Source organism: Panulirus ornatus, chromosome 19, assembly GCF_036320965.1.
Source record: "Panulirus ornatus isolate Po-2019 chromosome 19, ASM3632096v1, whole genome shotgun sequence".
Taxonomy (NCBI): Eukaryota; Metazoa; Arthropoda; class Malacostraca; order Decapoda; family Palinuridae; genus Panulirus; species Panulirus ornatus.
In genome coordinates, this window is record NC_092242.1 from 22,818,831 (window position 1) to 22,846,531 (window position 27,701).

Sequence of the window (27,701 nt, forward strand, 5' to 3'; positions counted from 1 at the left end):
GTGTGTGTGTGTGTGTATATGTGCGTATGTATGTGTATGTGTGTGTATGTGTATATGTATATATATATGTATATTATCCCTGGGGATAGGGGTGAAAGAATGCTTCCCACGTATTCCTCGCGTGTCGTAGAAAGCGACTAGAGGGGACGGGAGCGGGGGGCCAGAAATCCTTCCCTCCTTGTATTAACTTTCTAAAATGGGAAACAGAAGAAGGAGTCACGCGGGGAGTGCTCATCCTCCTCGAAGGCTCAGAGTGGGGTGCCTAAATGTGTGTGGATGTAACCAAGATGTGAAAAAAGGAGAGATAGGTAGTATGTTTGAGGAAAGGAACCTGGATGTTTTGGCTCTGAGTGAAACGAAGCTCAAGGGTAAAGGGGAAGAGTGGTTTGGGAATGTCTGGGGAGTAAAGTCAGGGGTTAGTGAGAGGACAAGAGCAAGGGAAGGAGTAGCAATACTCCTGAAACAGGAGTTGTGGGAGTATGTGATAGAGTGTAAGAAAGTAAATTCTCGATTAATATGGGTAAAACTGAAAGTTGATGGAGAGAGGTGGGTGATTATTGGTGCATATGCACCTGGGCATGAGAAGAAAGATCAAGAGAGGCAAGTGTTTTGGGAGCAGCTGAATGAGTGTGTTAGTGGTTTTGATGCACGAGACCGGGTCATAGTGATGGGTGATTTGAATGCAAAGGTGAGTAATGTGGCAGTTGAGGGAATAATTGGTATACATGGGGTGTTCAGTGTTGTAAATGGAAATGGTGAAGAGCTTGTAGATTTATGTGCTGAAAAAGGACTGATGATTGGGAATACCTGGTTTAAAAAAGCGAGATATACATAAGTATACTTATGTAAGTAGGAGAGATGGCCAGAGAGCGTTATTGGATTACGAGTTAATTGACAGGCGTGCGAAAGAGAGACTTTTGGATGTTAATGTGCTGAGAGGTGCAACTGGAGGGATGTCTGATCATTATCTTGTGGAGGCTAAGGTGAAGATTTGTATGGGTTTTCAGAAAAGAAGAGTGAATGTTGGGGTGAAGAGGGTGGTGAGAGTAAGTGAGCTTGAGAAGGAGACCTGTGTGAGGAAGTACCAGGAGAGACTGAGTACAGAATGGAAAAAGGTGAGAACAATGGAAGTAAGGGGAGTGGGGGAGGAATGGGATGTATTTAGGGAATCAGTGATGGATTGCGCAAAAGATGCTTGTGGCATGAGAAGAGTGGGAGGTGGGTTGATTAGAAAGGGTAGTGAGTGGTGGGATGAAGAAGTAAGAGTATTAGTGAAAGAGAAGAGAGAGGCATTTGGACGATTTTTGCAGGGAAAAAATGCAATTGAGTGGGAGATGTATAAAAGAAAGAGACAGGAGGTCAAGAGAAAGGTGCAAGAGGTGAAAAAAAGGGCAAATGAGAGTTGGGGTGAGAGAGTATCATTAAATTTTAGGGAGAATAAAAAGATGTTCTGGAAGGAGGTAAATAAAGTGCGTAAGACAAGGGAGCAAATGGGAACTTCAGTGAAGGGCGCAAATGGGGAGGTGATAACAAGTAGTGGTGATGTGAGAAGGAGATGAAGTGAGTATTTTGAAGGTTTGTTGAATGTGTTTGATGATAGAGTGGCAGATATAGGGTGTTTTGGTCGAGGTGGTGTGCAAAGTGAGAGGGTTAGGGAAAATGATTTGGTAAACAGAGAAGAGGTAGTGAAAGCTTTGCGGAAGATGAAAGCCGGCAAGGCAGCAGGTTTGGATGGTATTGCAGTGGAATTTATTAAAAAAGGGGGTGACTGTATTGTTGACTGGTTGGTAAGGTTATTCAATGTATGTATGACTCATGGTGAGGTGCCTGAGGATTGGCGGAATGCGTGCATAGTGCCATTGTACAAAGGCAAAGGGGATAAGAGTGAGTGCTCAAATTACAGAGGTATAAGTTTGCTGAGTATTCCTGGTAAATTATATGGGAGGGTATTGATTGAGAGGGTGAAGGCATGTACAGAGCATCAGATTGGGGAAGAGCAGTGTGGTTTCAGAAGTGGTAGAGGATGTGTGGATCAGGTGTTTGCTTTGAAGAATGTATGTGAGAAATACTTAGAAAAGCAAATGGATTTGTATGTAGCATTTACGGTTCTGGAGAAGGCATATGATAGAGTTGATAGAGATGCTCTGTGGAAGGTATTAAGAATATATGGTGTGGGAGGTAAGTTGTTAGAAGCAGTGAAAAGTTTTTATCCAGGATGTAAGGCATGTGTTCGTGTAGGAAGAGAGGAAAGTGATTGGTTTTCAGTGAATGTAGGTTTGCGGCAGGGGTGTGTGATGTCTCCATGGTTGTTTAATTTGTTTATGGATGGGGTTGTTAGGGAGATGAATGCAAGAGTTTTGGAAAGAGGGGCAAGTATGAAGTCTGTTGGGGATGAGAGAGCTTGGGAAGTGAGTCAGTTGTTGTTCACTGATGATACAGCGCTGGTGGCTGATTCATGTGAGAAACTGCAGAAGCTGGTGACTGAGTTTGGTAAAGTGTGTGAAAGAAGAAAGTTAAGAGTAAATGTGAATAAGAGCAAGGTTATTAGGTACAGTAGGGTTGAGGGTCAAGTCAATTGGGAGGTAAGTTTGAATGGAGAAAAACTGGAGGAAGTAAAGTGTTTTAGATATCTGGGAGTGGATCTATCAGCGGATGGAACCATGGAAGCGGAAGTGGATCATAGGGGGGGGAGGGGGGGAAATTCTGGGAGCCTTGAAGAATGTGTGGAAGTTGAGAACATTATCTCTTAAAGCAAAAATGGGTATGTTTGAAGGAATAGTGGTTCCAACAATGTTGTATGGTTGCGAGGCGTGGGCTATGGATAGAGTTGTGCACAGGAGGATGGATGTGCTGGAAATGAGATGTTTGAGGACAATGTGTGGTGTGAGGTGGTTTGATCGAGTAAGTAACATAAAGGTAAGAGAGATGTGTGGAAATAAAAAGAGTGTGGTTGAGAGAGCAGAAGAGGGTGTTTGGAAATGGTTTGGGAACATGGAGAGAATGAGTGAGGAAAGATTGACCAAGAGGATATATGTGTCGGAGGTGGAGGGAACGAGGAGAAGTGGGAGACCAAATTGGAGGTGGAAAGATGGAGTGAAAAAGATTTTGTGTGATCGGGGCCTGAACATGCAGGAGGGTGAAAGGAGGGCAAGAAATAGAGTGAATTGAATCGATATGGTATACAGGGGTTGACGTGCTGTCAGTGGATTGAATCAGGGCATGTGAAGCGTTTGGGGTAAACTATGGAGGGCTTTATAGGTATGTATATTTGTGTGTGTGGACGTATGTATATACATGTGTATGGGGGTGGGTTGAGCCATTTCTTTCGTCTGTTTCCTTGCGCTACCTCTCAAACGCGGGAGACAGCGACAGAGCAAAAAAATATATATATATATATATATATATATATATATATATATATATATATATATATATATATATATATGTATGTTTATTTATCCATTTATTTTGCTTTGTCGCTGTCTCCCGCGTCAGCGAGGTAGCACAGGGAAACATATTTTCTAAACTGTTTCTTACATTTTTCATATGTATATATATGTATGTGTGTGTGTGTGTGTATATGTGCGTATGTATGTGTATGTGTGTGTATGTGTATATGTATATATATATGTATATTATCCCTGGGGATAGGGGTGAAAGAATGCTTCCCACGTATTCCTCGCGTGTCGTAGAAAGCAACTAGAGGGGACGGGAGCGGGGGGCCAGAAATCCTTCCCTCCTTGTATTAACTTTCTAAAATGGGAAACAGAAGAAGGAGTCACGCGGGGAGTGCTCATCCTCCTCGAAGGCTCAGAGTGGGTTGCCTAAGTGTGTGTGGATGTAACCAAGATGTGAAAAAAGGAGAGATAGGTAGTATGTTTGAGGAAAGGAACCTGGATGTTTTGGCTCTGAGTGAAACGAAGCTCAAGGGTAAAGGGGAAGAGTGGTTTGGGAATGTCTGGGGAGTAAAGTCAGGGGTTAGTGAGAGGACAAGAGCAAGGGAAGGAGTAGCAATACTCCTGAAACAGGAGTTGTGGGAGTATGTGATAGAGTGTAAGAAAGTAAATTCTCGATTAATATGGGTAAAACTGAAAGTTGATGGAGAGAGGTGGGTGATTATTGGTGCATATGCACCTGGGCATGAGAAGAAAGATCAAGAGAGGCAAGTGTTTTGGGAGCAGCTGAATGAGTGTGTTAGTGGTTTTGATGCACGAGACCGGGTCATAGTGATGGGTGATTTGAATGCAAAGGTGAGTAATGTGGCAGTTGAGGGAATAATTGGTATACATGGGATGTTCAGTGTTGTAAATGGAAATGGTGAAGAGCTTGTAGATTTATGTGCTGAAAAAGGACTGATGATTGGGAATACCTGGTTTAAAAAGCGAGATATACATAAGTATACTTATGTAAGTAGGAGAGATGGCCAGAGAGCGTTATTGGATTACGTGTTAATTGACAGGCGTGCGAAAGAGAGACTTTTGGATGTTAATGTGCTGAGAGGTGCAACTGGAGGGATGTCTTATCATTATCTTGTGGAGGCTAAGGTGAAGATTTGTATGGGTTTTCAGAAAAGAAGAGTGAATGTTGGGGTGAAGAGGGTGGTGAGAGTAAGTGAGCTTGAGAAGGAGACCTGTGTGAGGAAGTACCAGGAGAGACTGAGTACAGAATGGAAAAAGGTGAGAACAATGGAAGTAAGGGGAGTGGGGGAGGAATGGGATGTATTTAGGGAATCAGTGATGGATTGCACAAAAGATGCTTGTGGCATGAGAAGAGTGGGAGGTGGGTTGATTAGAAAGGGTAGTGAGTGGTGGGATGAAGAAGTAAGAGTATTAGTGAAAGAGAAGAGAGAGGCATTTGGACGATTTTTGCAGGGAAAAAATGCAATTGAGTGGGAGATGTATAAAAGAAAGAGACAGGAGGTCAAGAGAAAGGTGCAAGAGGTGAAAAAAGAGGGCAAATGAGAGTTGGGGTGAGAGAGTATCATTAAATTTTAGGGAGAATAAAAAGATGTTCTGGAAGGAGGTAAATAAAGTGCGTAAGACAAGGGAGCAAATGGGAACTTCAGTGAAGGGCGCAAATGGGGAGGTGATAACAAGTAGTGGTGATGTGAGAAGGAGATGAAGTGAGTATTTTGAAGGTTTGTTGAATGTGTTTGATGATAGAGTGGCAGATATAGGGTGTTTTGGTCGAGGTGGTGTGCAAAGTGAGAGGGTTAGGGAAAATGATTTGGTAAACAGAGAAGAGGTAGTGAAAGCTTTGCGGAAGATGAAAGCCGGCAAGGCAGCAGGTTTGGATGGTATTGCAGTGGAATTTATTAAAAAAGGGGGTGACTGTATTGTTGACTGGTTGGTAAGGTTATTTAATGTATGTATGACTCATGGTGAGGTGCCTGAGGATTGGCGGAATGCGTGCATAGTGCCATTGTACAAAGGCAAAGGGGATAAGAGTGAGTGCTCAAATTACAGAGGTATAAGTTTGCTGAGTATTCCTGGTAAATTATATGGGAGGGTATTGATTGAGAGGGTGAAGGCATGTACAGAGCATCAGATTCGGGAAGAGCAGTGTGGTTTCAGAAGTGGTAGAGGATGTGTGGATCAGGTGTTTGCTTTGAAGAATGTATGTGAGAAATACTTAGAAAAGCAAATGGATTTGTATGTAGCATTTATGGATCTGGAGAAGGCATATGATAGAGTTGATAGAGATGCTCTGTGGAAGGTATTAAGAATATATGGTGTGGTAGGAAAGTTGTTAGAAGCAGTGAAAAGTTTTTATCCAGGATGTAAGGCATGTATACGTGTAGGAAGAGAGGAAAGTGATTGGTTCTCAGTGAATGTAGGTTTGCGGCAGGGGTGTGTGATGTCTCCATGGTTGTTTAATTTGTTTATGGATGGGGTTGTTAGGGAGGTAAATGCAAGAGTTTTGGAAAGAGGGGCAAGTATGAAGTCTGTTGGGGATGAGAGAGCTTGGGAAGTGAGTCAGTTGTTGTTCGCTGATGATACAGCGCTGGTGGCTGATTCATGTGAGAAACTGCAGAAGCTGGTGACTGAGTTTGGAAAAGTGTGTGGAAGAAGAAAGTTAAGAGTAAATGTGAATAAGAGCAAGGTTATTAGGTACAGTAGGGTTGAGGGTCAAGTCAATTGGAGGTGAGTTTGAAAGGAGAAAAACTGGAGGAAGTGAAGTGTTTTAGATATCTGGGAGTGGATCTGGCAGCGGACGGAACCATGGAAGCGGAAGTGGATCATAGGGTGGGGGAGGGGGCGAAAATCCTGGGGGCCTTGAAAAATGTGTGGAAGTCGAGAACATTATCTCGGAAAGCAAAAATGGGTATGTTTGAAGGAATAGTGGTTCCAACAATGTTGTATGGTTGCGAGGCGTGGGCTATGGATAGAGTTGTGCGCAGGAGGATGGATGTGCTGGAAATGAGATGTTTGAGGACAATGTGTGGTGTGAGGTGGTTTGATCAAGTGAGTAACGTAAGGGTAAGAGAGATGTGTGGAAATAAAAAAGAGCGTGGTTGAGAGAGCAGAAGAGGGTGTTTTGAAGTGGTTTGGGCACATGGAGAGGATGAGTGAGGAAAGATTGACCAAGAGGATATATGTGTCGGAGGTGGAGGGAACAAGGAGAAGAGGGAGACCAAATTGGAGGTGGAAAGATGGAGTGAAAAAGATTTTGTGTGATCGGGGCCTGAACATGCAGGAGGGTGAAAGGAGGGCAAGAAATAGAGTGAATTGGAGCGATGTGGTATACCGGGGTTGACGTGCTGTCAGTGGATTGAATCAAGGCATGTGAAGCGTCTGGGGTAAACCATGGAAAGCTGTGTAGGTATGTATATTTGCGTGTGTGGACGTATGTATATACATGTGTATGGGGGGGGGTTGGGCCATTTCTTTCGTCTGTTTCCTTGCGCTACCTCGCAAACGCGGGAGACAGCGACAAAGTATAATAAATAAATATAAAAATAAATAAATAAATATCTCTCTTACCCTTACATTACTTACTCGATCACACCACCTCACATCACATATTGTCCTCAAACATCTCATTTCCAGCACATCCACCCTCCTCTGCACAACTCTATCCATAGCCCATGCCTCGCAACCATATAACATTGTTGGAACCACTATTCTTTCAAACATACCTATTTTTGCTTTCGAAGATAATGTTCTTGACTTCCACACATTTTTCAATGTTCCCAGAACTTTCGCCCCCTCCCCCACCCTATGATTCACTTCTTCTTCCATGGTTCCATCCGCTGCCAAATCTACTCCCAGATATCTAAAACACTTCACTTCCTCCAGTTTTTCTCCATTCAAACTTACCTCCCAATTTACTTGACCCTCAACCCTACTGTACCTAATATCTATCTATCTATCTATATATGTATATAGATATAGATATAGATATAGATATCCCTGGGGATGGGAAAAAGAAGTTTTCCCACGTATTCCTTACGTGTCATAGAAGGCGACCAAGGGGGACAGGAGCTTGGGGCTAGAAACCCTCCCCTCCTTTCTAAAAGGGAAAACAGAAGGAGTCACACGGGGAGTGCTCATACTCCTCGAAGGCTCAGATTAGGGTGTCTAAATGTGTGTGGATGTAACCAAGATGAGAAAAAAGGAGAGGTACGGTACTATGTTTGTGGAACGGAAACAGGATGTTTTGGCCCTTGAGTGAAACGAAGCTCAAGGGTAAAGGGGAAGAGTGGTTTGGGAATGTTTTGTGAGTAAAGTCAGGGATTAGTGAGAGGACAAGAGCAAGGGAAGGAGTAGCACTACTCCTGAAAAGGAAGTGGTGGGAGTTTGTGATAGAGTGTAAGAAAGTAAACTCTAGATTGATATGGGTAAAACTGAAAGTGGATGGAGAGAGATGGGTGATTATTGGTGCATATGCACCTCGGCATGAGAAGAATGATAATGAGGCAAGTGTTTTGGGAGCAGCTGAGTGAGTGTGTTAGTAGTTTTGATGCACGAGACCGGGTTATAGTGATGGGTGATTTGAATGCAAAGGTGAATAATGTGGCAGTTGAGGGAATAATTGGTGTACATAGGGTGTTCAGTGTTGTAAATGGAAATGGTTAAGAACTTGTAAACTTATGTGCTGAAAAACGACTGGTGATTGGGAATACCTGGTTAAAAAGAGAGATATACATAAGTATACGTATGTAAGTAGGAGAGATGGCCAGAGAGCGTTATTGGATTATGTGTTAATTGATAGGCGCGCGAAAGAGAGACTTTTGAATGTTAATGTGGTGAGAGGTGCAACTGGAGGGATGTCTGATCATTATCTTGTGGAGGCGAAGGTGAAGATTTGTAGAGGTTTTCAGAAAAGAAGAGAGAATGTTGGGGTGAAGAGAGTGGTGAGAGTAAGTGAGCTTGGGAAGTAGGCTTGTTTGAGGAAGTACCAGGAGAGACTGAGTACAGAATGGAAAAAGGTGAGAACAATGGATGTAAGTGGAGTGGGGGAGGAATGGGATGTATTTAGTGAAGTAGTGATGGCTTGCGCATAAGATGCTTGTAGTATGAGGAGTGTGGGAGGTGGGCAGATTAGAAAGGATAGAGTGGTGGGATGAAGAAGTAAGATTATTAGTGAAAGAGAAGAGAGAGGCATTTGGATGATTTTTGCAGGGAAATAATGCAAATGAGTGGGAGATGTATAAAAGAAAGAGGCAGGAGGTCAAGAGAAAGGTGCAAGAGGTGAAAAAGAGGGCAATTGAGAGTTGGGGCAAGAGAGTATCATTAAATTTTAGGGAGAATAAAAAATGTTTTGGAAGGAGGCAAATAAAGTGCGTAAGACAGGGGAACAAATGGGAACTTCAGTGAAGGGGGCTAATGGGGAGGTGATAAGAAATAGTGGTGATGTGAGAAGGAGATGGAGTGAGTATTTTGAAGGTTGAATGTGTTTGATGATAGAGTGGTAGATATAGGGTGTTTTGGTCGAGGTGGTGTGCAAAGTGAGAGGGTTAGAAAGAATGAATTGGTAAACAGAAAGGAGGTAGTAAAAGCTTTGCGGAAGATGAAAGCCAGCAAGGCAGTGGGTTTGGATGGTATTGCAGTAAAATTTATTAAAAAAGGGGGGTGACTGTACTGTTGACTGGTTGGTAAGGTTATTTAATGTATGTATGATTCATGGTGAGGTGCCTGTGGATTGGCAGAATGCTTGCATATTACCATTGTACAAAGGCAAAGGGGATAAAGGTGAATGCTCAAATTACAGAGGTATAAGTTTGTTGAGTATTCCTGGGAAATTATATGGGAGGGTATTGATTGAGAGGGTGAAGGTATGTACAGAGCATCAGATTGGGGAAGAGCAGTGTGTTTTCAGAAGTGGTAGGGGATATGTGGATCAGGTGTTTGCCATGAAGAATGTATGTGAGAAATCCTTAGAAAAGCAAATGGATTTGTATGTAGCATCTATGGATCTGGAGAACGCATATGATAAGAGTTGATAGAGATGCTCTGTAGAAGGTATTATGAATATATAGAGTGTGGGAGGTAAGTTGTCAGAAGCAGTGAAAAGTTTTTACCGAAGATGTAAGGCTTGTGTATGAGTAGGAAGAGAGGAAAGTGATTGGTTCTCAGTGAATGTAGGTTTGCGGCAGGGGTGTGTGATGTCTCCATGGTTGTTTAATTTGTTTATGGATGGGGTTGTTAGGGAGGTGAATGCAAGAGTTTTGGAAAGATTGGCAAGTATGAAGTCTGTTGTGGATGAGAGAGCTTGTGAAGTGAGTCAGTTGTTGTTCGCTGATGATACAGCGCTGGTGGCTGATTCGGGTGAGACACTGCAGAAGCTGGTGACTGAGTTTGGTAAAGTGTGTGAAAGAAGAAAGCTGAGAGTAAATGTGAATAAGAGCAAGGTTATTAGGTACAGTAGGGTTGAGGGTCAAGTCAATTGGGAGGTAAATTTGAATGGAGAAAAACTGGAGGAAGTGAAGTGTTTTAGATATCTGGGAGTGGATTTGGCAGGGAATGGAACCATGGAAGCTGAAGTGAGTCATAGGGTGGGGGAGGAGGCAAAAGTTCTGGGAGCATTAAAATATGTGTGAAAGTCAAGAACATTATCTCGGAAAGCAAAAATGAGTATGTTTGAAGGAAAAGTGGTTCCAACAATGTTATATGGTTGCAAGGTGTGGGCTATAGATAGAGTTGTGTGGAGGAGGGTGGATGTGCTGGAAATGAGACGTTTGAGGACAATATGTGGTGTGAGGTGGTTTGATCGAGTAAGTAATGAAAGGGTAAGAGATGTGTGGTAGTAAAAATAGTGTGGTTGAGAGAGCAGAAGAGTTTGCTTTAAAATGGTTTGATCACATGGAGAGAATGAGTGAGGAAAGATTGACGAAGAGGGTATATGTGCCAGAGGTGGAGGGAACGAGGAAAATTGGGAGACCAAGTTGGAGGTGGAAAAATGGAGTGAAAAAGATTTTGAGTGATCGGGGCCTGAACATGCAGGAGGGTGAAAGGTGTGCAAGGAATAGAGTGAATTGGAACGATGTGGTATACTAGGGTCGACGTGCTGTCAACGGATTGAAACAGGGCATGTGAAGCGTCTGGGATAAACCTTGGAAAGTTTTGTGGGTGAGAGCTAGAGACTGAGTGTGAACGAATGTGGCCTTTGTTCTCTTTTCCTAGCACTACCTCGCACACGTGGGGGGAGGGGATTATCATTTCATGTGTGGTGGGGTGGCGACGGGAACGAATAAGGGCAGACAGTATGAATTATGTACATGTGTATTTATGTTTATGTCTGTGTGTATATATATATATATATATATATATATATATATATATATATATATATATATATATATATATATATGTATACATTGAGATGTATAAGTATGTATATGTGCGTGTGTTGATGTGTACTTCTATACATATGTATGTGGGTGGGTTGGGCCATTCTTTCGTCTGTTTCCTTGTGCAACCTTGCTAATGCTGGAGACAGTGACAAAGTATAATAAATAGATATAAATAAATAAAGTATATATACTTGGTGGAGAAGAGGATAAAGATTTGTGGAGGTTTTTAGAAAATAGGAAATGATATGTGTGAGAAGAGGGTGGTCAAAGTGTGTGAGTTTGGAAGAGACCTTTGTGAAGAAATGTCAGGATAGGTTGAGAGTAGAATTGCAAAAATTCTTATTAAAGAAATCTAGGAGTGTGGGTAATGAGTGGGAGGTATTTCAGGAAACAGTGATGACATGTGTAAGAAGTATGTGGCCTGTGGTAGATGATAGGTGGGCTGGTGAGAAAGGTGGTGGTATGGTGAAGTAAAGTTGCTGTTGAAAGGTAAAAGAGAGGTGAATAGGGAGTATTTGTAACAGGAAAGGAGATTTATTAGAGAAAGTAACAAGAGGTCAAGAGGGCTGATAAAGACCACAAATGAGAGTTGAGGTGAGCTAGTATCAGTGAACTTCAGTAAAATTAAGATATTTTGGAAGGAAGCAGATAGTGTGAGAAAAAGGGAGAATTGGGAATGTTGGTGAAGGGGGCAGATGGAGAAGTGATAATAGGCGGTGATGAGGTGGAGAGGAGACAGACCAAGTACTTTGAGGGATTGTTAGATGTGTGATGATTACTGGACTGTCAGCCTAGAATTAAAGGGTCTTGTACACACTTTCCAGTGCTTTACATATGAAAATTCTTTAGCTTTCAGTGTTAATACACAGACTTGGCAGTTCTATGTGATCCCTTCTATTTATGCACAGCCCACTCGTTTTCTCGTTTTAGAATATACTTTGCTGTGGCTTCCAAAACCTTCATTCCTATTATTGACATTTTTAGTGATATCACTTTCAAAAGGGAATGCATGAAACAGAGACTTTAGGTATGGGCTTTATCGTCAGCTGAGATGATTATCTTTTAGTTCCAACCAAATCGTACATGACTAGGATTAGATATGTACTTAAAGAGTGGTTCTCTTTGTACTTTTGTTGACAAACTTGGAATTTTTGAGATGCAGTGATTGCTTTAAGGTCCTTCACCTTGATGTCTTAACATCTCGTGTAACAGATGCTGTAATTGCTCTAAGGCAGGGCTATTCAATTAGTTTAGGAGTAGAGCTGGATTATGAAACTCAGACTGATAGAAGGGCTATACATTTACTTTACCTCCATTTTTACTCTGAATACTTATACATAGAAAGAAACAAAAAATTCATATATTATTTGCTTTTACATTTTCCACTAAGTATGTGAATAAAAAGAAAAAAGGATTATATTCTGGTAACTAATAGAATGATTCAACACAACAGTACTCTCCCAGCACTATTCCACTCAAGAATGTGAAGTTAAATGGGAAAAATAGTGCTATGCATATACTAGATGTGGGGAAAATATACTAACTAACCTCCATGCGACCAACCATCAACAGTGACTAAGCCCCACCTGACCCCTGCCTGAGTGATTAGCCATGGATGTGTGCGCAGGAAGAAATGGATATGTACAGTTCTTGTTGCTATGAGCACAGTCTGTGCGAGGATCTGTACATTTCATTCAACTAATTATTATAAGTAATCACATGTTTCATTCAGCTGATTGATACAGTTGGTCATGATAAATAATCTGTATGTAAATTTTTGTAAGTACTTAAATGAATTTCATTAATTTATTCAAATTTTCTGAGTCTGTCAAAGGGCCAGTGAAAATCCACTCAAGGGCTGGATTTGGCCTGCTGCATGTTAGTTGAATAGCCCTGCTTCAAGGTTTCACTGTCTTGGCATCTAAAGATGTTCGGTAAGTGCAACAATGTGGCAACCTTTAGGAAAAAAAGAGGCTTCTCACTCTTTCTTCAGTACACAAAGTCATCCATAATCCCAGGAGGCTTCTTGATTCCTTTGTTGATGGATTGACTAAAGGAACCTCTGAGAAACCATGCCTTGGAGTTTAGTGGTTTCTCTAAGGATTTAGATGGACACATTAAAAGTAGGAGGGGCTCTCATTCTTCTGAGAGTCAGGTGGCTGCAGGTTGCTGGGTGTGGTTTCAGCATTCTTGTCAACATAAAAGTAACATGAGTTTTAGTTTTATGTTTGTCCTTACAGAGGGCCCTTTGGTCCTGGTGTGATATTTTTTTCAGATGGACTGTTATGTCTATCCAATGTCTAGTAAACAGAGGCTCTTGCAATTCTCTGCCTCTTTGGGATAAAAATGTTCATTACTTGGCCTTGTCCAAGAACCTTTTTTACTGGGCTTCTCTTTTCAATGAGGCTTGCAGTATTTGTTAAAGTTTCCTCTTGGGTCCTAGTCCAAGGACAACAAATACTCTTAGAATCACAGGAACCAGTTTTCTCTTTTCCTGAGTTCACATTCTGGGCCATGTTCTCCTCAGACTTTTTTCTTTTTCAGAGATTAGTTACTTTGATAATCCCCATATTGGACAACCAAACCCTGGTACTAAGTTCCTTCAGCCTTGCCATTTGCCTTGATTGATTCATCTTTTTTTTTTTCCTTCTTTTTGAAGACTATTATCTGTCCTTTTTAAGACCGGACCTTCAAGGTTCTGGGTTCTTGAATTCACAGGTTTAGAGAATGCTTGACTTCAGACCTTTACATAGCATTCAACCTACTCAAAAACATTACCGTTAGGTATGGTAACCTTTCAGACTTTCAACGAAGTTTCCAAGTCCAAATATGTTACAGAAGCTTCATGTTTAGAATTCCCTTCTTGTTTTCTTTTTGGCAAGTTTTAACATTTTATATATTTTTTTTTTGTTTGTTTTTTTGCTTTGTCGCTGTCTCCCGCGTTTGCGAGGTAGCGCAAGGAAACAGACGAAAGAAATGGCCCAACCCACCCCCATACACATTTTATACATACGTCCACACACGCAGATATTCATACCTACACAGCTTTCCATGGTTTACCCCAGACGCTTCACATGCCCTGATTCAGTCCACTGACAGCACGTCAACTCCGGTATACCACATCGATCCAATTCACTCTATTCCTTGCCCTCCTTTCACCCTCCTGCATGTTCAGGCCCCAATCACACAAAATCTTTTTCACTTCATCTTTCCACCTCCAATTTGGTCTCCCACTTCTCCTCGTTCCCTCCACCTCCGACACATATATCCTCTTGGTCAATCTTTCCTCACTCATTCTCTCCATGTGCCCAAACCATTTCAAAACACCCTCTTCTGCTCTCACAACCACGCTCTTTTTATTTCCACACATCTCTCTTACCCTTACGTTACTTACTCGATCAAACCACCTCACACCACACATTGTCCTCAGACATCTCATTTCCAGCACATCCATCCTCCTGCGCACAACTCTATCCATAGCCCACGCCTCGCAACCATACAACATTGTTGGAACCACTGTTCCTTCAAACATAGCCATTTTTGCTTTCCGAGATAATGTTCTCGACTTCCACACATTCTTCAAGGCTCCCAGGATTTTCGCCCCCTCCCCCACCCCATGATCCACTTCCGCTTCCATGGTTCCGTCCGCTGCCAGATCCACTCCCAGATATCTAAAACACTTTACTTCCTCCAGTTTTTCTCCATTCAAACTTACCTCCCAATTGACTTGACCCTCAACCCTACTGTACCTAATAACCTTGCTCTTATTCTCATTTACTCTTAACTTTCTTCTTTCACACACTTTGCCAAACTCAGTCACCAGCTTCTGCAGTTTCTCACATGAATCAGCCACCAGCGCTGTATCATCAGCGAACAACAACTGACTCACTTCCCAAGCTCTCTCATCCCCAACAGACTTCATAATGTTGGGGTGAAGAGGGTGGTGAGAGTAAGTGAGCTTGAGAAGGAGACCTGTGTGAGGAAGTACCAGGAGAGACTGAGTACAGAATGGAAAAAGGTGAGAACAATGGAAGCAAGGGGAGTGGGGGAGGAATGGGATGTATTTAGGGAATCAGTGATGGATTGCGCAAAAGATGTTTGTGGCATGAGAAGAGTGGGAGGTGGGTTGATTAGAAAGGGTAGTGAGTGGTGGGATGAAGAAGTAAGAGTATTAGTGAAAGAGAAGAGAGAGGCATTTGGACGATTTTTGCAGGGAAAAAATGCAATTGAGTGGGAGATGTATAAAAGAAAGAGACAGGAGGTCAAGAGAAAGGTGCAAGAGGTGAAAAAAAGGGCAAATGAGAGTTGGGGTGAGAGAGTATCATTAAATTTTAGGGAGAATAAAAAGATGTTCTGGAAGGAGGTAAATAAAGTGCGTAAGACAAGGGAGCAAATGGGAACTTCAGTGAAGGGCGCAAATGGGGAGGTGATAACAAGTAGTGGTGATGTGAGAGGGAGATGGAGTGAGTATTTTGAAGGTTTGTTGAATGTGTTTGATGATAGAGTGGCAGATATAGGGTGTTTTGGTCGAGGTGGTGTGCAAAGTGAGAGGGTTAGGGAAAATGATTTGGCAAACAGAGAAGAGGTAGTGAAAGCTTTGCGGAAGATGAAAGCCGGCAAGGCAGCAGGTTTGGATGGTATTGCAGTGGAATTTATTAAAAAAGGGGGTGACTGTATTGTTGACTGGTTGGTAAGGTTATTTAATGAATGTATGACTCATGGTGAGGTGCCTGAGGATTGGCGGAATGCGTGCATAGTGCCATTGTACAAAGGCAAAGGGGATAAGAGTGAGTGCTCAAATTACAGAGGTATAAGTTTGTTGAGTATTCCTGGTAAATTATATGGGAGGGTATTGATTGAGAGGGTGAAGGCATGTACAGAGCATCAGATTCGGGAAGAGCAGTGTGGTTTCAGAAGTGGTAGAGGATGTGTGGATCAGGTGTTTGCTTTGAAGAATGTATGTGAGAAATACTTAGAAAAGCAAATGGATTTGTATGTAGCATTTATGGATCTGGAGAAGGCATATGATAGAGTTGATAGAGATGCTCTGTGGAAGGTATTAAGAATATATGGTGTGAGAGGAAAGTTGTTAGAAGCAGTGAAAAGTTTTTATCGAGGATGTAAGGCATGTGTACGTGTAGGAAGAGAGGAAAGTGATTGGTTCTCAGTGAATGTAGGTTTGCGGCAGGGGTGTGTGATGTCTCCATGGTTGTTTAATTTGTTTATGGATGGGGTTGTTAGGGAGGTAAATGCAAGAGTTTTGGAAAGAGGGGCAAGTATGAAGTCTGTTGGGGATGAGAGAGCTTGGGAAGTGAGTCAGTTGTTGTTCGCTGATGATACAGCGCTGGTTGCTGATTCATGTGAGAAACTGCAGAAGCTGGTGACTGAGTTTGGTAAAGTGTGTGGAAGAAGAAAGTTAAGAGTAAATGTGAATAAGAGCAAGGTTATTAGGTAGAGTAGGGTTGAGGGTCAAGTCAATTGGGAGGTGAGTTTGAATGGAGAAAAACTGGAGGAAGTGAAGTGTTTTAGATATCTGGGAGTGGATCTGGCAGCGGATGGAACCATGGAAGCGGAAGTGGATCATAGGGTGAGGGAGGGGGCGAAAATTCTGGGGGCCTTGAAGAATGTGTGGAAGTCGAGAACATTATCTCGGAAAGCAAAAATGGGTATGTTTGAAGGAATAGTGGTTCCAACAATGTTGTATGGTTGCGAGGCGTGGGCTATGGATAGAGTTGTGCGCAGGAGGATGGATGTGCTGGAAATGAGATGTTTGAGGACAATGTGTGGTGTGAGGTGGTTTGATCGAGTGAGTAACGTAAGGGTAAGAGAGATGTGTGGAAATAAAAAGAGCGTGGTTGAGAGAGCAGAAGAGGGTGTTTTGAAGTGGTTTGGGCACATGGAGAGAATGAGTGAGGAAAGATTGACCAAGAGGATATATGTGTCGGAGGTGGAGGGAACGAGGAGAAGAGGGAGGCCAAATTGGAGGTGGAAAGATGGAGTGAAAAAGATTTTGTGTGATCGGGGCCTGAACATGCAGGAGGGTGAAAGGAGGGCAAGGAATAGAGTGAATTGGAGCGATGTGGTATACCGGGGTTGACGTGCTGTCAGTGGATTGAATCAAGGCATGTGAAGCGTCTGGGGTAAACCATGGAAAGCTGTGTAGGTATGTATATTTGCGTGTGTGGACGTATGTATATACATGTGTATGGGGGGGGGTTGGGCCATTTCTTTCGTCTGTTTCCTTGCGCTACCTCGCAAACGCGGGAGACCGACAAAGCATAAAAAAAAAAATAAAAAAAAATATATATATATTATTATTATTATTTTGCTTTGTCACCGTCTCCCACATTAGCGAGGTAGCGCAAGGAAACAGACGAAAGAATGGCCTGACCCACCCATATACACATGTATATACATACACGTCCACATGCAAATATACATACCTATACATCTCACCGTATACATATATATACACACACAGACATATATACACATGTACATAATTCATACTGTCTGCCTTTATTCATTCCCATCGCCACCCCGCCACACATGAAATAACAACCCCCTCCCCCCTCATGTGCGCAAGGTAGTGCTAGGAAAAGACAACAAAGGCCACATTCATTCACACTCAGTCTCTAGCTGTCATGTAATAATGCAACGAGACCACAGTTCCTCTCCACATCCAGGCCCCACACAACTTTCTACAGTTTACCCCAGGCGCTTCACATGCCCTGGTTCAATCCATTGACAGCACGTCGACCCTGGTATACCACATCATTCCAATTCACTCTATTCCTTGCACGCCTTTCACCCTCCTGCATGTTCAGGCCCCGATCACTCAAAATCTTTTTCACTCCATCTTTCCACCTCCAATTTGGTCTTCCACTTCTTCTAGTTCCCTCCACGTCTGACACATATATCCTCTTGGTCAGTCTTTGCTCATTCATTCTCTCCATGTGACCAAACCATTTGAAAACACCCTCTTCTGCTCTCTCAACCACACTATTTTTATTACCACACATCTCTCTTACCCTGTTATTACTTACTCGATCAAACCACCTCACACAACATATTGTCCTCAAACATCTCATTTCCAGCACATCCACCTTCCTCCGCACAACTCTATCCATAGCCCACGCCTTGCAACCATATAACATTGGTGGAACCACTATTCCTTCAAACATACTCATTTTTGCTTTCCGAGATAATGTTCTCGACTTCCACACGTTCCTCAACGCTCCCAGAATTTTCACCCCCCTCTCCCACCCTATGATTCACTTCCGCTTCCATGGTTCCATCCGCTGCCAGATCCACTCCCAGATATCTAAAACACTTCACTTCCTCCAGTTTTTCTCCATTCAAACTTACCTCCCAATTGACTTGACCCTCAACCCTACTGTACCTAATAACCTTGCTCTTATTCACATTAACTCTCAGCTTTCTTCTTTCACACACTTTACCAAACTCAGTCACCAGCTTCTGCAGTTTCTCACATGAATCAGTCGCCAGTGCTGTATCATCATTGAACAACAACTGGCTCACTTCCCAAGCTCTCTCATCCACAACAGACTGCATACTTGCCCCTCTTTCCAAAACTCTTGCATTCACCTACCTAACAATCCCATCCATAAACAAATTAAACAACCAGGGAGACATCACACACCCCTGCCGCAGACCTACATTCACTGAGAACCAATCACTTTCCTCTCTTCCCACATGTACACATGCCTTACATCCTCGATAAAAACTTTTCATTGCTTCTAACAACTTGCCTCCCACACCATATATTCTTAATACCTTCCACAGAGCATGTATATCATCTCTATCATATGCCTTCTCCAGATCCATAAATGCTCCATACAAATCCGTTTGCTTTTCTAAGTATTTCTCACATACATTCTTCAAAGCAAACGCCTGATCCACACATCCTCTACCACTTCTGAAACCACACTGCTCTTCCCCAATCTGATGCTCTGTACATGTCTTCACCCTCTCAATCAATACCCTCCCATATAATTTCCCAGGAATACTCAAGAAATTTATACCTCTGTAATTTGAGCACTCACTCTTATCCCCTTTGCCTTTGTACAATGGCACTATGCAAGCATTCCGCCAATCCTTAGGCACCTCCCCATGAGTCATACATACATTAAATAAAATTACCATCCAAACCTGCTGCCTTGCCGGCTTTCATCTTTCGCAAAGCTTTTACTACTACCTCTCTGTTTACTAAATCATTTTTCCTAACCCTCTCACTTTGCACACCACCTCGAACGAAACACCCTATATCTGCCACTCTATCATCAAACACATTCAACAGACCTTCAAAATACTCATTCCATCTCCTTCTCACATCACCACTACTGTTTATCACCTCCCTATTAGCCCCCTTCACTGAAGTTCCCATTTGTTCCCCTGTCTTACGCACTTTATTTACCTCCTTCTAAAATATCTTTTTTATTTATTTTTTATTTTGCTTTGTCGCTGTCTCCCGCGTTTGCGAGGTAGCGCAAGGAAACAGACGAAAGAAAAGGCCCAACCCACCCCCATACTCAATGTATATACATACACGTCCACACACGCAAATATACATACCTATACATCTCAATGTACACATATATATACACACACAGACACATACATGTATACCCATGGACACAATTCACACTGTCTGCCTTTATTCATTCCCATCCCCACCTCGCCACACATGGAATACCATCCCCCTCCCCCCTCATGTGTGCGAGGTAGCACTAGGAAAGACAACAAAGGCCCCATTCGTTCACACTCAGTCTGTAGCTGTCATGCAATAATGCCCGAAACCACAGCTCCCTTTCCACATCCAGACCCCACACAACTTTCCATGGTTTACCCCAGACTCTTCACATGCCCTGATTCAATCCACTGACAGCACGTCAACCCCGGTATACCACATCGATCCAATTCACTCTATTCCTTGCCCTCCTTTCATCCTCCTGCATGTTCAGGCCCCGATCACACAAAATCTTTTTCACTCCATCTTTCCACCTCCAATTTGTTCTCCCACTTCTCCTCGTTGCCTCCACCTCCGACACATATATCCTCTTGGTCAATCTCTCCTCACTCATTCTCTCCATGTGCCTAAACCATTTCAAAACACCCTCTTCTGTTCTCTCAACCACGCTCATTTTATTTCCACACATCTCTCTTACCCTTACATTACTTACTCGATCAAACCACCTCACACCACACATTGTCCTCAAACATCTCATTTCCAGCACATCCACCCTCCTGTGAACAACTCTATCCATAGCCCACGCCTCGCAACCATACAACATTGTTGGAACCACTATTCCTTCAAACATACCCATTTTTGCTTTCCGAGATAATGTTCTTAACTTCCACACATTCTTCAAGGCTCCCAGGATTTTCGCCCCCTCCCCCACCCTATGATTCACTTCCGCTTCCATGGTTCCATCCGCTGCCAGATCCACTCCCAGATATCTAAAACACTTTACTTCCTCCAGTTTTTCTCCATTCAAACTTACCTCCCAATTGACTTGACCCTCAACCCTACTGTACCTAATAACCTTGCTCTTATTCACATTTACTCTTAACTTTCTTCTTTCACACACTTTAACAGCTTCTGCAGTTTCTCACATGAATCAGCCACCAGCACTGTATCATCAGCGAACAACAACTGACTCACTTCCCAAGCTCTCTCATCCACAACAGACTTCATACTTGCCCCTCTTTCCAAAACTCTTGCATTCACCTCCCTAACAACCCTATCCATAAACAAATTGAACAACCATGGAGACATCACACACCCCTGCCGCAAACCTACATTCACTGAGAACCAATCACTTTCCTCTCTTCCTACACGTACACATGCCTTACATCCTCGATAAAAACTTTTCACTGCTTCTAACAACTTGCCTCCCACATCATATATTCTTAATACCTTCCACAGAGCATCTCTATCAACTCTATCATATGCCTTCTCCAGATCCATAAATGCTACATACAAATCCATTTGCTTTTCTAAGTATTTCTCACATACATTCTTCAAAGCAAACACCTGATCCACACATCCTCTACCACTTCTGAAACCACTCTGCTCTTCCCCAATCTGATGCTCTGTACATGCCTTCACCCTCTCAATCAATACCCTCCCATATAATTTACCAGGAATACTCAACAAACTTATACCTCTGTAATTTGAGCACTCACTCTTATCCCCTTTGCCTTTGTACAATGGCACTATGCATGCATTCTGCCAATCCTCAGGCACCTCACCATGAGTCATACATACATTAAATAATCTTACCGACCAGTCAATAATACAGTCACCCCCTTATTTAATAAATTCCACTGCAATACCATCCAAATCTGCTGCCTTGCCGGCTTTCATCTTCCGCAAAGCTTTTACTACTTCTTCTCTGTTTACCAACTCATTTTCCCTAACCCTCTCACTTTGCACACCACCTTGACCAAAATACCCTATATCTGCCACTCTATCATCAGACACATTCAACAAACCTTCAGAATACTCGCTCCATCTTTTTATTCTCCCTAAAATTTAATGATACTTTCTCACCCCAACTCTCATTTGCCCTCTTTCTCACCTCTTGCACCTTTCCCTTGACCTCCTGCCTCTTTCTTTTATACATCTCCCACTCATTTGCATTATTTCTCTGCAAAAATTGTCCAAATGCCTCTCTCTCTTCTCTTTCACTAATAATGTTACTTCATCCTACCACTCACTACCCTTTCTAATCTGCTCACCTCCCACGCTTCTCATGCCACAAGCATCTTTTGCGCAAGCCATCACTTCTTCCCTAAATACATCCCATCCCACTCCCCTTACATCCTTTGTTCTCACCTTTTTCCATTCTGTACTCAGTCTCTCCTGGTACTTCCTCACACAAGTCTCCTTCCCAAGCTCACATACTCTCACCACTCTTTTCACCCCAACATTCTCTCTTCTTTTCTGAAAACCTCTACAAATCTTCACCTTCACCTCCACAAGATAATGATCAGACATCTGTCCATTTGCACCTCTCAGCACATTAACATTCAAAAGTCTCTCTTTCGCGCGCCTATCAATTAACACATAATCCAATAACGCGCTCTGGCCATCTCTCCTACTTACATAGGTATACTTATGTATATCTTTCTTTTTAAACCAGGTATTCCCAATCACCAGTCCTTTTTCAGCACATAAATCTAGAAGCTCTTCACCATTTCCATTTACAACACTGAACACCCCATGTACACCAATTATTCCCTCAACTGCCACATTACTCACCTTTGCATTCAAATCACCCATCACTATAACCCGGTCTCGTGCATCAAAACTACTAACACTTTCACTCAGCTGCTCCTAAAACACTTGCCTCTCATGACCTTTCTTCTCCTGCCTAGGTGCATATGCACCAGTAATCACCCATCTCTCTCCATCCACTTTCATTTTTACCCATATCACTCTAGAGTTTACTTTCTTACACTCTATCACATACTCCCACCACTCCTGTTTCAGGAGTAGTGCTACTCCTTCCCTTGCTCTTGTCCTGTCACTAACCCCCGACTTTACTCCCAAGACATTCCCAAACCTCTCTTCCCCTTTACACTTGAGCTTCGTTTCACTCAGAGTCAAAACATCCAGGTTCCTTTCCTCAAACTTACTACCTATCTCTCCTTTTTTCTCATCTTGCTTACATCCACACACATTTAGACACCCCAACCTGAGCCTTTGAGGAGGATGAGCATTCCCCGCGTGACTCCTTCTTCTGTTTCCCCTTTTAGAAAGTTAAAATACGAGGGGAGGGTTTCTAGCCCCCTGCTCCCATCCCCTTTAGTCGCCTTCTATGACACATGAGGAATACGTGGGAAGTATTCTTTCTCCACTATCCCCTCTCATTTCTTTTTTTTTTTTTTTTTTTTTTTTTTCCAAAAGAAGGAACAGAGAAGGGGGCCAGGTGAGGATATTCCCTCAGAGGCCCAGTCCTCTGTTCTTAATGCTACCTTGCTAATGCGGGAAATGGCGAATAGTTTGAAAGAAAAAGAAAGAATATATATATATATATTTTTTTTAGTTTAAAATCCCTTTTTTCTTGTAACTTTAGGGCCTGGAAAAAGATATTGAATTACATCCTTTTCCAGACAGTTTTTTTAAGCTAAATGCTTTTGAGTCAAGTTAAAAGATCAAACACCAGTTTTGGGCAAAGAATGTTATCATTTAAGTTGAAATGGTTCCATTTTTCATCCACCTTTGGGAAGTTTATCAAGGGAACATCATGCCTCTTGGCCAGTTAGCTATTTTCAGAACCTTTTAGATTTCACAAAGAATTTCTTAGGAAATAATTTTCCTCCTCTTTTAGCAGAAATAGTCATCCTGACTCAACCTCAGATTTACATTAGAACACATAATGTTGGGGAAGAAGCATCTACCTTAGCCTTCTCAAAATACTTTGTGGCTCTGAAGTTCCCTTCTTTCAAATAGTCAGTTTGGGGACACCTTCAGTTGCCAGGACAGATATACACATATTTCTTTGTAGTCTGATGTGAAAGTCTTTTTCTCTAACCATTTAAGTATTCATTCATGCTCGTAAGGCACAAAACAGTTTTTATCTTTGCCCATATTAGGCCTTTTTGTCTTTTGTAATAAAAAATTTCAGCCTTTTGGTGGCCTTTTTGGGTTGGTGCTGGTTTTAAAGTAAGGTGACATTAACCTGTAGGTGGTTGTTGATTGGGTGAGATAGCAGAACTTATTAGTTGAGCAAAGGCTATTGCATTTGAATTGAACTAAAAGGATGATAGAGTTGGGCTTTGTTACCAGTTTAATGAAAGAAGGAAGGAATCCTGACTCCATGTTCATGAGGAATATCTCATAATCACAAGGCACTGCCACATAGAGAAAAAGGTTTTTCATTCTTCAAAACCCTACAATTTTTTAAGCTAAAGATATTTACTTTTTATGGTTTGCTTTCTAGAGAACTGAGATTAGAAGACAGATTTATTGTAGAGATTTTAGAATTAATTGTCTGAATTATGGAAATATGAAATACTTTTCCTGGTAGAATTGACAGAATCCTTTTGAACAGTGCAGTTTTCTTATAAATTTTGATGGACTTGACACAGAGGCATTGAGTCTTTCTTGTGAAGACATAACATTGTTGTTATTCCACAGAATACTAAAAGATGCACATAGTGGATGGGTTTTGAAGATATGCAGAATTATTTCAAGATATTCTGTATTCCAGAAAACTGTGGTTTGTATGGATTCTGAATGTTTTATCATTTTTGTTGTATTGATAGTTTTCTTTAACAGTGTTCTATTATAGCTATTTTGGGTTCCCTTGGCATGCTACTAACACAAATAACAGCCATACCTTTAGGAATACTAAATTGCATATTGTTTTATGTATATTGAATTTGTGTTCATGTAATGTTCATGGATGGCACCCAATTCCTGGTTCCTAAAACAAATGAGCAATGTATTAATTTGTCTCCCTTCTCACATTAATTTGTTTCAGGTTGGCATCAAATCTAAATCATGGGGAAGAAATCACGACATCGACTTCGTAAAAAGGGGAAAGGTGATTTTTTTGTGGATGATGAAGTGATGACTGTAGACTTGGATGAAGCATATAAGCCAAAAAATGCTAAAGATACTTCCAAATTAAATAGGAAACGAATGAAAAAGCTTAGAAAGGAACAAAAACAGCAAGAGCTAATGGAAAAACATCGTGAGAAAAATGAGAAGAAAAAACGTACGTCATGGCATGTAGTGACAGTACGAGGTGGCTCTGGGATAGATAAGAATTTCCTATTCTCTAGCATTGGTAATTTCATGGAGACAGAATTTCAACCTTTTGGATTTCACAAGATAGATGATAAGGTTTGTTTCTATTTAGAGGAGAACGAACCGGCAGCATCTGCTATAAGTGGCCTAAGTAAAAGAGTGCAAGGACCTGATGGCACTCGATTGAAAATTAGTGTGGAAAAATGTGGTGTCCCAGATTTGGTGCTCAACTCAGATCAGTTATTGGTATTGCGGGAGGTCATGTCAAATCGCTTCAATCCATCAGCATGTTTACTGGATCTGACCAATCTACACCATGACCCTGTATTGTTGGAAAAAGATATTCTTGCTCCTCTTTCAGCTCCAACGGTCACGAAACAAATTGTACGGTTGATCAGGGAAAACATTCCACATCTTAAAGCTCTCAACTTAAGTAAGAATAATCTTAGTTTTGCCAACATGAAAGTGCTTCAGGCTTTACATGTTGGCTCCTCACACCTAACAGCCCTTAATTTGGACCATAACAACATTGGTAATATTGGTGTTATAAAATTTTTCAAGATGTTTCATTTAACAGAATTGAGTTTGCAGTTCAATCCATGTGTAAATAGTTACAAAGTAAATCCATTGAAATATATGAGGCATGTGAAAAGAGAGCTGGAACAACTGAAAATGTTGGATGGTGTGGATATTAATGCATATCTTGCAAAGAATATGAAGACAAAAATTGAAAGTCAACAGAGTGTTTCAAAACTTGATGGAAGCATAAGCTGTTCAAGCAACAACTCTTGTAAAGTTTCAGAACCATTGGTGCGGACTTTTTTGGAACAGTACTATTCACTGATAGATACTCAGCAGCGTGTAAACCTAGTTGCAGCATACACACCAGATGCTGTTTTAGAAGTTAAGTCAAGTATCAGTTCTATTGCTAGCAGTGTTTTTGTTGGCCACAGCTTGATTAGTAAGGTTCTTGCTACCCTCCCAGCAACACAGCATCAACACAGCACATTTTCCCTTGATATTCAGTCCCTAAGTATCGATACTGCTAAGGTGGTTGTAACTGGTCAGTGCCAAATTGCTGGCGTTGATACCATGGCCACCTTTTCTCACTCAATGACTATTGTACCTTTTAATGCTGGTCTTTGTTGCTCGTGGGATGTCTTAGAATTAAGATGAAGATCTAATGCATCTTTGAATAACACCTATGTTATGTTTGAATTTATTTAAGATCAGGTACATTATCTTATGGTTATGTAGAAGGAATAAAAAAGTATTTCTTCAGTAATTGATGCCTGATGATCTTTTTTGCAAACCATTTGTTCAGCATTTGAATATTAATATTGAAGCTGAAGCTCTGAAATCTAATTTTAAGGTTGAATTATACAGAATTATTGTGAGTATACATCACAGTTTTTAAAGTGGACATTCTTTGAAGCTGTATGAGTATACATTATCTTTTGGAAAAGGATTTTATATGAAGGTGTATTTTCACCTTATTTTGTACTAATTTGACCCTGTATAACCATGTATAAGAATAAATGAAATTGTTGTGAAGCAAATTAAGTTCATTCCCACTGCCCAGTTGACAATGCAAGCTCTGTAGTTATTTCTCATTGTTTATAAGTAAGGTTCTTTCTTTCTGGCTTTTTTTTCACATACTATGTGAATGAAATGCTCCCATTGTATTTCATAAGATGGTATCTTGTCCCAAGATTAGTGGTTTTGTGAAGTGATCAGCTTGTATTTAGTACGTGCATTCCAGTGTTTAAACTAGTTCAGATTGTCAAAAGTATTACTACAGTTAGTCATTCATAACCGTAGTTTCATAATGAAAAGTGTTTCTCAGTCTTAAGAATCATTACTCATCTAGTATACTACAGAAATGTTAGGAATGAGAAAATGGCATTTTGTTATGGAACACATTTTTCTCATAATTATCTGTTAGATTGAACTTCATTCTTACATGGTGTAAATAAAGCGCATACAGCCATCAGTTCCCTCAGACATCTGCAGGTAATTTTCTGAATGCTAAAGTGAATATGGGCTTGGCTGTTGATGTTGATGCTTCTAATTTTTTCATCTTGCTCCTTTCTTGATATGTCAAGTAAGACCAGCATCTGCTTTCACACCTCCCTCAAACATATAACTGCTCCATTGCACATGACCAGAAGTTGTTCCTTTAGCAACCAATCCGAAACCTCTTTTCTTAAGCAGTTCAATCTGCTTGTGTTTCTTTCACATTCTCCCATTTTCTCTTTGTATCTTGAGTTTTTACCAGTTTTTTTTTTTTTTTTACCCAATTACTTCTGCCCTAGCAGAGTAGCAGAGACGAATAAATAATGGAATGGCTTCAGTTGCACACATCCTTTCTCTGCCTGTCATGCTTTATGTACTTAAACCAGTGCTTACTATCCACAGCCAAGCCCCACAGGCTATTCTCTGGTGAAATATGCTACTTTGTACTGCATATTCTTGGGCAAAAACCTGTCATCTGCTTTCATTCATGCATATTACAAAGTATTTCTTCAAATATATTTTTATAATCTTTCTTCTTTTGCCATCCATTTAAATTAAACAGTGATATATATGGTGATATATATATGGTTGTTTAATTTGTTTATGGATGGGGTTGTTAGGGAGGTAAATGCAAGAGTTTTGGAAAGAGGGGCAAGTATGAAGTCTGTTGGGGATGAGATAGCTTGGGAAGTGAGTCAGTTGTTGTTCGCTGATGATACAGCGCTGGTGGCTGATTCATGTGAGAAACTGCAGAAGCTGGTGACTGAGTTTGGTAAAGTGTGTGGAAGAAGAAAGTTAAGAGTAAATGTGAATAAGAGCAAGGTTATTAGGTACAGTAGGGTTGAGGGTCAAGTCAATTGGGAGGTGAGTTTGAATGGAGAAAAACTGGAGGAAGTGAAGTGTTTTAGATATCTGGGAGTGGATCTGGCAGCGGATGGAACCATGGAAGCGGAAGTGGATCATAGGGTGGGGGAGGGGGCGAAAATTCTGGGGGCCTTGAAGAATGTGTGGAAGTCGAGAACATTATCTCGGAAAGCAAAAATGGGTATGTTTGAAGGAATAGTGGTTCCAACAATGTTGTATGGTTGCGAGGCGTGGGCTATGGAT

The 27,701-nt window shown here is 41.5% G+C and overlaps 1 protein-coding gene across 2 annotated transcripts in view; it reads left to right on the forward strand.

The window, feature by feature from the left end:
- Positions 1-26,137, forward strand: part of LOC139755443 (nuclear RNA export factor 1-like) — a 40,477-nt gene extending 14,340 nt beyond the window's left edge. The window contains exons 2-3 of one of the 2 annotated variants that reach the window (XM_071673750.1): positions 23,964-24,045; positions 24,310-26,137. In XM_071673750.1, coding sequence (XP_071529851.1) covers positions 24,330-25,754 — 1,425 coding nt within the window. In that variant the 5' untranslated portion in view covers positions 23,964-24,045; positions 24,310-24,329 and the 3' untranslated portion in view covers positions 25,755-26,137. The remainder of the gene's footprint in view (positions 1-23,963; positions 24,046-24,309) is intronic. The other variant, XM_071673749.1, reaches the window with a different exon arrangement.
- Positions 26,138-27,701: the final 1,564 nt, after the last annotated feature.